Source organism: Artemia franciscana, chromosome 3 (genome assembly GCF_032884065.1).
Source record: "Artemia franciscana chromosome 3, ASM3288406v1, whole genome shotgun sequence".
Taxonomy (NCBI): Eukaryota; Metazoa; Arthropoda; class Branchiopoda; order Anostraca; family Artemiidae; genus Artemia; species Artemia franciscana.
Genome location: NC_088865.1, coordinates 2216150 through 2227317, shown reverse-complemented (window position 1 = coordinate 2227317; position 11168 = coordinate 2216150). Strand labels below are relative to the sequence as shown.

Here is an 11168-nt window from a genome sequence, read left to right as displayed (position 1 = left end):
GAAGTAGGACTGGACCCACTGTCCTTGAAACTCGCTAGTTTCCTTTACACATTAGGTAATATGTCTATTTTACTCTTAGTTTGGTAGCCCTCCCCCCTAGTAAATAAAACTGCTTCTTACGAGCTTGCTATTAATATGATGGGCGCCCAAGCGACACTTGAATATAGCCAATAGCATCTCATCCTTCAATTTCTCATGCCCTGGTAATGTCGTTTCACCACCACTCTAAATACAATTACATTATAATTAGAAGTATTTTCTGATATTCACTTCCATATATTATCTCATAATTTCTCATGCCTTTATTAACTGGTAATGATTTTTAATAATTAACCAACTAAAATACTTTTAGATTTTAAAAATAAATACTCATATTCTCTGTCATCTCTTAATTTCTCATTTCTTCCTATAAACTGGTAAGGATGTGTAAAAATTACTTAGTTTATTTATTTGCTATTTTATTTATTTATTATTTATCTATTTCCCTCTAGACTGGTAAGGATGTGTAAAAATTACTTAGTTTATTTATTTGCCATTTTATTTATTTATTTACTTAAATTATCTATTTTTATATTTTCTAATATGTCTCCTGCTCTTTGATCCCTCATTTATCTCTCTAGACTGCTGAAGCTATTTAACAAATACTAAACGCTCAAAAATACTACTATATTTTAACTATAAATATTTCCTTGTGCTGTCTCTTAATTCTCACTTTTCTCTCTAGACTGCTAAAACAGTTCAATTATTGCTCATTAACTCTAAAATGCTACTATCTGTAGATTATTTTTTTTCGAATTAAATGCAAAGGAAATGTAGGTAGAAGCTTCATTTGGGGGGGGGGGGTATGCTCCCTAGATTAGTTGCCCTAGAAAAGATTTCTAAAAATAGTTGTTTTTTATTCTCATTGAAAATACCTTTTTTGGCCTTTTCATTGAAAAAAAAAAACTGTCTCTCTCTAGATTTTGAAAAATAAATTTACCCCCCTCCCCAACAATTCCCTTTTATAATTTTCTCATGATCCAAGAATAATGTCATTATCGCATTTTTCACAGTTTAAAAAGAACTAATTGGAGAATTGGAGGTACTGATAGCATTACAAACACTTTTTCATTCATTTTCACATTTATTTTAGTATAAAGTATAAAAAATTTTAAATTATGTGGTTTGTCCGTTCTTTAGCCACCAGATAATTTCATTCCTCTGTGCTCTCACTTAAAAATTTAATATTTTCTACATTAACAAAAATAAATCTTACAATACTAATTATAAAACTATAAAAAAGAAGACTCAATAATTAAGCGCTGTTATTTCGCAATCTAAACACAAGCTCAAAATCCGAAATTAGCATATAAATAAACGACAAGTCACAGCTAATGAAACTACGTTGTATAAGCTGGACTTCTACATATTGGACAAAAATGTTGCTCTCGATTTAGCCATGAAGAAATACAGTCTCTGTGATAGTGATGACCACAAGGTAGACCACAGAGTAAAACTTTTGGCCGATATTCTTCCAAACAGATGGCACAGGAAGAGTCTGGTATAATCCATTGGGGATGGTGGGTTAAAAAATTGCCTTCATAAATATTTTCAATATGAAATCGGCCACAAAGCCACCGAAATATTTTTCTGGCAATAAGGCCTAGTTTTGTCATAGAACTGATTGAGGGTGGACCACTTCTTCGCCTCTGTCTTCTTTTCCAACCTCTGTGTTTCCACACAGGTAAGTATTTAATGTAATCATTTGGTAAAGAAGGAGTGAGCCACAAGTTGGGTAATGTCTCAATATGCTGTTCATCAGTATCATCTCCACGTCTGGCAACAAGTCGTTCAGCTGTTTCAACCGAAACAGGTCGTGCACAGAGCAACAACACTTCCCAAACACTGATATCAGGATTAAAACTCAGCAGCTGTATCACAAATTTAAAAATATAAAATGCAGCAACTAGTATTGGAATTGGCAAAAGGCCAAAATAGCTCAAGAACTTGGATGTGCTCATCGTTACTGCTGCTGGAAGGTAATCACTAATTAGAAACTGTGAATGTAAATACTGCACTTGTATCACAATTCCTGTGATTATTGACGTGATTCCCCAGAAAAGAACTAGGGTGATATTGGTCCAAAATAGCTTCAGTGACACGGATACCAAATGACGGGTAATTTTTTCGTCACGTACAATCAAAAAGTCAGCTATCCCAATGACATTTATAAGCAGGAAACTCCAGCAAACGTAGTCGATCATCTTCTCGTCTTCTACTTTGTTTTCTATGCTACTTCCACCACTTGTCCATCTAAAAAAATAAGTTAATAATGAAAAATTACCCTGAAAACCAGTGTTATAATAAAATTCAAAATCAAAGGGCTCACCGAATCAAAGACATAGTTTCTTGAACTTTCAACACCCAACGAGGTACTTTTATGATATACCCACTACCGCTCAAGCTGTTCATGCATTGAGGCAGCGTAAACCGGTTTCTTTCGTTAATTTTTTTCGTTTTAGCGTGAGAAAAGACAAAGAGAAGTGACAGATTAGATAAGAAATATAAGGTTTGGGCTACACACTTGGACATTGGGGGGGTATGTGTACAATATTTGGACACTGTGGAGTCAGAAAACAATTCTTACTTCATAATATGTAGAATAATTGTATCTAACACACTTAGCATGCAGCACCACTTTATTCTTCCCCCCCCCCCCTAATGTGCAAATAAATAGCACAAATTCGTTTCGAAAGTGTTATATTTTTATCATTCTTAGGTATATTTTATTAGGATTAACCTACTTTCTTGAGTGGTGGTGGGTATATCATCCAAGTAACCCAATGAACTTAAACTGCATCTCTCCAGCATTCCTTACGGATATTGATGTGTCTATCGGCCATGACTCAGTGATAAAGTTTATTTTTCAAGTTGTGCGAACACTTGATACAGGCTACTGAATTATCAACGACGGAACTCTGCACATCCTCTGGCGTTAATTTGCTCCAAAATACCAATTGAAGTAGTTGAGGGAATAAATATTTCTTCCAATTACTTAATAAAGGTTTTAACAAGTAGTATTTAGAAAAACTTGTAATGGAAAACCTAGCTATGGTAAAAGCGAATCAGCATCTAGAGGTAATTCTGTTGAGACTTAAGGATCTTAAGGATCCTTAAATCCCTAGGATCCTTAAGGATCCTAAAGGAGAATTAAGGATCTATATTTCTAAAAGTGCTTAAAAGAACAAAATACGATAATTTTTTTTTTATAGTGACTGGCCTACAAAGGGGGAAATTAAAAGTACCGAATGTGATAACTGCCAAATTCAGTTGTAACCCCACGATGAAATATGATATCAAGATATTTTTAAAAGTTGATACACATATCTGTTAACCACACTCAAATGATGAAAAATAATTGATCTGAAGGATCAGTAACTCAATTTACTTGGATCCACTTCATAACAAACAGGCAAAACTATCCCATTCCTTTAGAAACTATAATTTTTATAGACCTTTTAGTTTTATTCTTCCTCCTCTTTTAGATGGCCAATTTGAGGTCTCTGTACAAAACTTTGCAGCATAACAACAGGTTTATCTTTGCAATTTTTCTGAAAAAAAAAATTCTATTCCTTTTATTTGCTTTACCATCATTAATGACTAAAGGAAAAAATCTTGAATCATGTTTTTCGCCAAGTACGTTTTTCAAGCCTTTAGAAAGCATCAAACCTCTTCGGTCTTGCACCCCTTCTAAAGAAATCAATTTTAGAGATCTCTCTGAATGATTCTTTTTTAAAGATTCAGAAATCTTTTATGCATCAATTTCAAAAGAAATAACTTTTAAAATCACTTTTAAAGTGTATTTACGTGGAATTTCATAAGCGTAAAGTGACAAATTCTTGTGCTCTTTACGTCAAAAATATTTCCCCTGTTTCCCAGGACTTACAGTGCCAAGGATACCCAAACAAAAATTTATTCCCACTGAACTCATCATGTACCTATTCATAATAAAAAACCACGATATTTTAATATTATTCTTTTGTTGTTACAAAAAATACAAAGTTCTAGGACAGTACCATATTTACGTCAGCGTTGCCACGTTGAGCCGCGAAAATAAATGAGTGAAAATAACTAGTTGGATTTGACAACGCTTTCCTCCGTAAATATTTAAAGAAGTCCACTGTTTCCCAGATATAACAATACCTTTAAAGGTTAACAATACCTTCTTAAGCTCTTGATGCTTTATGTTTTGGCTTTTTTTTGGTGAATTTTCACCTGCCATTAACAAAAACTGTATATCTGTATATGAAGGTCTTTTTCATCAAAATTCAAATCTTGATAATTTCCTAATTTTACAAGATATATATGGTTGTGTGAGTTACTCATTTGTCAACTCAACCAATCATATTAACATTTTCACTGTCTTTGGTGGGCCAAATTAAAGATCTAAGCTCTTATCTTGTTTGGTAACGGAGCATCAGATTTTGGGACATTTAGCTGCATATATTAGGTTTAGAATAACGAGCTAGGTACACAAATTTCACCCCCGCAAGTAGTTGCGCTCAGGGATGTAGCTCCAAGGTCTTTGTTTGGGGCAAGAGGGGTCCGTATCCATATAGTTCAGGAGCATGGGCTATATAATATTTTTTATCTCCAAATTATTGAGGGGGGAATTTCCCCCCTTCCAAAAAACGCCCCTGGTTGTGTTAACAAGCAGCAACACCTCTTCTATGTCTAAGAAGCTGGGTGGACAGATCTTCAGCTGCAGGGGTAATGAGATAGGTAAGTTAGATTTCTGCAACACACATTTTGCATTGCATACGGGTAATTCACTTTGTTGACACCACAAGTTATCCAGAGGCTATTGTTGTAAAATATTTTTGTCAGTTATAGCCTATGCTTTTGAAAACCCGTCCCAGATCATATTTCTTCAGATTCTCAATTTGCAACGAACTAAAAAGAAATTAAAGGGCTATTAGAGCATCCGGGGTTATTAAAAATGAAAAACTTGCGGTAGGGCAACTTTTTCATGACAGAAAAGAAACTTTCTATTTATTACAGCGTTAAAAGTAAACTAAATTGCGGAATCTCCTAACAATGTGTTATAGACATTTTTATCCTGTTTTGAATTTTATTTCGATTTGGCAGTCCTTTCAAACACCCTAACGGCCATGTCTTGACACTTACTCCGGCGCTCGATTAAGTTCTTAATTGATTTCAACCATAGGTTTTAGTCACAGGCAATATAATTCCACAAAACCAAAACATAGTAAATTCACTAAAATTTGAAGCTAATATTTAGACACTTTTTCAGAAACTAAAATTTATTCTTCAAAACCTCAGCACTCTAATTGTCGCTCATAGCCTACAGTCAAGGACGAGTTATAATTTGGACATCCAGTGAGGAAATTTTAATTCTGAATATACTTAATATAGACGGAAAGCGTATGTTTTTTACAGCCCAGGTCAGGTGCATATACAGGGGGAATTTTCGGTTTCATACCCCTGTAAAATATCAATATTTTACATTTTTTTTCTCCAATGTCTTGAATTTCCCGTACACTTCGCCTATTTTTTTTTTATTTTTTTTTTTCATTTGTCCAAATTGCTTGGGAGACACCTCTCTCCCATGGAAACATTGTGCCCACAATTATTACTTTGTGGTTTGGATCCCACATCCTCATATTTTGTACTGAAGGAATCCATCAGGTCTAAGAAGTCTAGAAAAAATTCTTGACATGTAGATAATAGAAAGCATAACGCATTTCTAGCGATTGGCAAACTTTAAACAATTGCAGTTTGAATTTATGCGGCTTCGTAGATTCATCTAGTTCAAGTAAAATACAGTAAAATATGCAGTTCTAACAAGGATGAAAAAATATTGAATAGTTTTCTATTTACCACTATCTTTTCATTAAACAGTTCGTGGTAACGAACTGTAGTAAGGAGCGACTCGGCTCAATAGTAACCAAAACTCTGAAAAACGGAATTTTGATACCAATAGTTAAATCAAAAGAACCGCATTCTAATGCTGATTAAAAAAAAATTATTAAGTTTAATCTCACCCATCAAAAGTTACGAGCCTGAGAAAATTTGCCTTATTTTAGAAAATAGGGGGGAAATCCCTTAAAAGTCATAGGATCTTAAAGAAAATCGCACTATCGGATTCAACGTATCGGAGAACCTTACAGTAGAAGTTTCAAGCTCCTATCTACGAAAATGTGGAATTTTGTATTTTTCGCCAGAAGACAGATCACGGATGCGTGTTTATTTATTTTTGTTTTTTTTCCAGGGGTGATCGTACCGACCCAGTGGTCCTAAAATGTTGTGATAGGGCTCATTCTAACAGAAATTAAAAGTTCTAGTGCCCATTTTAAGTGACCAAAAAAATTGTAGGGCACCTAGGCTCCTACCCACACTCATTTTTTTCCCAAGGTCGCCGGGTCAAACTGAGATAGCCATTTTATTCAAAATAGTCGAAAAACCTAATAACTGTGTCTTTGGTGACGACTTACTCCCCCACAGTCCCCGTGGGAGGGGCTGCTAGTTACAAACTTTGACCAATGTTAACATACAGTAATGGTTATTGGGAATTGTACAGACGCTTTCAGGAGGATGTTTTGGTTGGGGGGCAGGGTTTGAGGGGGGGGGGGGGTTATGTTGGGGGAACTTTCCATGGAGGGAATCACCATGGGGGAAGATAATTTCCTTGAAGGAGGCGTAGGATTTTTTAGCATTTTCTTAAAAAACAATGAAAAAATAAATACGAAAAAGTTTTTTCAACTGAAAGTAAGGAGCAGCATTAAAACTTAAAACGAACAGAAATTATTGCGCATACGAGGGGATCACTTCCTCCTAATACCTAGCTCTTTACGCTAAAGTAATTTATTAATTTCAACTATTTATTCTACGGCCTTTGTGATTCAGGGGTCATTCTTAAGGATTCAGGACAAAATTTAAGCTTTAGTATAAAGAGCCAGGTATTTACGAGGGGGTGAACCCGCTCATATACGTAATAATAACATACGAATATAAAAGTTCGTTACGTAAGTTAATTCGTAAGTTACTTATATTTTTACTAATAAAAACGTTCGTAAAAAATTTAAAGTTCTAGTTGCCTTTTTAAGTAACCAAAAAATTGGAGGGTAACTAGGCTTACTCCCTCGCCCTTTTTTTCTCAAAATACGTCCGATCAAAACTATGAGAAAGCCATTTAGCTAAAAAAAAAATAAATTAATAGGTAAATTTCTGTTTTAATTATTCATGTGCCGAAAGCCAAAATCAAAGCATGCATTAATTCAAAAATGTTGAGAAATCAAATAAAAAAACAAAGTTTTTAACTGAAAGTAAGGAGCGAGATTATAACTAAAAACGAACAGAAATTACTCCGTATATGAAAGGGGCTGTTCCCTCCTCAACACCCACTCTTTACGCTAAAGTTTTTTAATTATTTAAAACGTAGAGTTGAGAGAAATAGTCAAACTTTAGTGTAAAAAGCAGAGCGTTGAGGAGGTAGCAGCCCCTTTTATATACGGAGTAATTTCTGTTCATTTTAAGTTTTAGTGTCGCTCCTTACTTTCAAATAAAAAACCTTGTTTTTTTATTTAATTTATAGGTAAGACAAAATCAATATATTTAGATAACTTTCAAAATTAGAGCGAAAAGCGTATACTAATAAAGACTTCATGTCAAAAACCACTATATACATCAAATAAAACTATATTCTTCGGGAAAAAACATACAAGAAAGTACTATAAATTTAAAAAAATAACTACAGTCAGAAATCTTTCCAATGAAAATATAAAAAAGGCACAAATTTCTAAACATTGTAAGGGTGGGGTAGATTGTCCTTTATCTTCATCTATGATTATCTATGCCCCTACCTCCCCAAGTCAATCTTGAATTCCAGTCAACCCCTTCCCCACCTTCATAATGCTCATGCATGGTTTAACTAGATTTTTTAGTGTTCCTGAGATATTTAAATAATTTTAAAAACCAGGTCCTAAAGGCGTTTTCTGATTCACTCAGGTACGCGAGACGTTTCCAGAGTGTACTACTTGGAAACAATCGGAATCTTTGTATTGTGGTCCGTACGACCGTTTTAACTTAAGATTTTCATGCATAGAGAAATTTACATTAAATTGCTTAATAAGCCAAAAACTGGCAATTGCAAAAATATTTGTATATATTTTAACAGGCGGTCTTCACAATAAAAAAAACCTCAAAAAAAAGTTTGAAGCTTAGTAGATATCGTTGTTAGAAATCGGACTTGCTTGAATAATCAAATATCTTAGATAAGACTTTAGTACGAGTAGAAATTAAATTGCTTAAAGAGCAAAAAGCTGGTAATTGCAAAAAATTTTGTATAAATTTAACAAGGGATTACAATTATTCAAAGACCTTAAAATAGAAAACCACAAGTTTGAAGCTTAGTAGACTAGTGTTAGAAATCGGACGTGTCAAATATCTTTGAAAATATTAGAGTATGAAAAGTCATATCAATATAAAAAACTTATCTAGAGGTAGACCCCCGAAAAATTAAAATTCACAAGCGATTATAAATGGTAATTCGCTGGAAGCAAAAAAAGTTTTGTCTCATCATCTGAACAATTAACAAATCTACAACCTGGACCCTCCTGTAATACTATTGCAATAACGGCAGCTAATGCAAAGGACAAAAAATTCGCAATAAGGCAAAGGACATTAAATTCTCAATGGGTGAAAATCAACAACTTGGACCATCAAATGAGACAAGACCCGGAAATTTTTTTTGTTATATTTTTGTTTTTGTTATATTTTTTTTGTTATATTTTTTTTGTTATTTTTTTGTTATAAATGATAATCCGATGGAAGAAAAAGAAGTGCTTGTCCCACCACCTGAATAATTAGCAATACTACACTCTGAACCGTCATGTAAAACTAGACGAATAAGGGCAGCGAAAGCAAAGGGCATTGGCGAATTGTCTGAAATAATAAAAATCCAAAATAAAGAAGAAAAGAAAAGCGACAATGAGAATCCACTTATAGAACCCTGCCGCGTGCCGGAGCCCAGTACTATTGAACTGAAAACTGAATTCTTGCTGAGAGCAGGGGCGTAATTTTCAATTAGACAGGGGGCAAATTCCCCTCCCAGATCTAGGCTTGCACCCCAGCCTCCCCCGGATCCCAGTTGGCCTCCTGGCTGAGATTTAGTTTCTTCAAAAATCCCTTAAAAACTAAGATAAACCTGCATAATTAAAGCATCCACATAAACGAGTCAGTTGTCTTAATGGTACTCTATGGCTCATTTCTCAGTTTTATCTGTCATTTTTACTTGATTTGGGACAATTGCTTCTAACTTTCCCCCTCTCCAGGATTTTGACGAAATCACGGCACTGACAGAGTGTGCATTGGTTCGGGGTGGCTGTGGCAACAGAGTAGCTTCAGCTTGGAATAATTGATGCAGCATTTGATGCATGACTTCACTCAGAGTATCCTGTCTGAACGTGGCATTGACCCTGACGATATAGACGAGATATATACCAGTGCCAGAGAATTTTGCAAAGGAGTGGCCCTTCAACTGAAGAATTGCTTTGTGTTTGGTGATCCTGCTTACGAAATGTGGCTTGTATCTGAGCCTTAAAATAGTGGTTAGCGGTGAGCTCTAAGTTGTTTTTGCAAAAAATGTTGATTTTTCAACATTCGAAGTTGTTTATAAATGTCAAAATTTTATGTCAAAAATTTTATGTCAAAATTTATGTCAAATATAATAAATATAATATTTATTATATCAATATATATTTATGTCAAATTTATATAATTTTATATAAATTATTATAATTTTATTTTATAATATTATTATAAAATAAAATATAATTTTATATAAATTAAATTAAATAAAATAAAATAAATTAAATAATATAATTTTATATTTATATAAATTAAATTAAATATAATTTAACCAAACACTTGGTTTATCTTACCTTAGCTCTTCTGCCCTAGGAATGACGCACGGACGGATAATAGATATACTTATCTATCAACAAATGAACTAATTTTTTTTTTACTTTTTGTTTACTTTGATACCCAATTGAAATTTGATAAGCATGTTTCGGAAATTGTAAAGAATGCAAACTATCGTTTGTCGTCTATAAAGAAAAGCTTCAGTAAGTTTAACCTTCGTAATTTCTTACTACTATACACATCAATGGTCTTAATGAACTAATAACTTTAAAATTAATAACTCTTCATAATAAAAACTATCTTTAAACAGTTAGCACTTCTTATTATTTCCCACCCTTGCCCTATGGGCTGTAGAAGGGCGTACCCTTCTAAAAGCTAACAAACAAGTATTGGTCCAATAAGAGAGTCATACTTACTCCCACCTTTTACCCTTGCCATTTAACCAAACACTTGGAAAACTTTAGGTTCTACCACTATCTTAGCTTTATTACTATCTACCTTAGTTCTTCTGCCCTAGGAATGACGCACGGACGGATAATAGATAGACTTATCTATCAAAAAATGAAATAATATCATTTTTATACAATCCTAATAAGTGGGGTTTAATGCCAGAATTGCCTCTCGCTCAACTGGACTATCTGTCTTGGCCTTTTCTACAATTAGCCATGACTTGATGCCCACAACTTCTCGATGTTAATTCAAAATAGACATTGGCACCCCTGATGGATTCCTTTAGGTCATCTTTTTGAACCAAACGACAATTCCTGAAAATTTTGAGCAAATTATCCTCCCAAAATTAAGCAATGCCCACTTCCCATAATGAATACTATCTTTAAACAGTTGACAATTCCTATTATTTCCTACCCTTGTCCTAGGGGTTGTGGCATTCGTGTTGTTCCTTGAGGCATATTCATTTATTATTTGAAGAATAGAGGTCACACTATTGAATTACAGGTAACATGATTATGTTCAAATCCTAGAGCACAAAGAATCATTCTCCTTATTAAAGGTTTGCATATATTTCAAAGGTGCTTTACAAGAAAGGTTGCCACCCCTAATAATTTGTCACTGTTTCTAGTGATTTTTTACATTGCCTAAACAAAAAATCACTAGTTGACGAAAGTCACTAGATGAATCAGGAAATCACTAAAATCTAGTGATTTTTGTCACCGTGTGGCAACCCTGTTTACAAGTGCTTAGCCTAGTGTTTACTTTTGACCAAAGTGAAAATTACTTCATTTGCTGCT

At 33.9% G+C, this 11168-nt stretch overlaps 1 protein-coding gene across 6 annotated transcripts in view; it reads right to left on the bottom strand.

Moving 5' to 3' along the window:
• Window positions 1–1103: 1103 nt before the first annotated feature.
• Window positions 1104–11168, bottom strand: part of LOC136024739 (uncharacterized) — a 68366-nt gene continuing 58301 nt past the window's right edge. For all 6 annotated transcript variants that reach the window (XM_065700174.1, XM_065700173.1, XM_065700171.1 and 3 more), the window contains one exon: window positions 1104–2292. In XM_065700174.1, the coding sequence (XP_065556246.1) occupies window positions 1380–2243 (864 nt within the window). In that variant the 5' untranslated portion in view covers window positions 2244–2292 and the 3' untranslated portion in view covers window positions 1104–1379. The remainder of the gene's footprint in view (window positions 2293–11168) is intronic.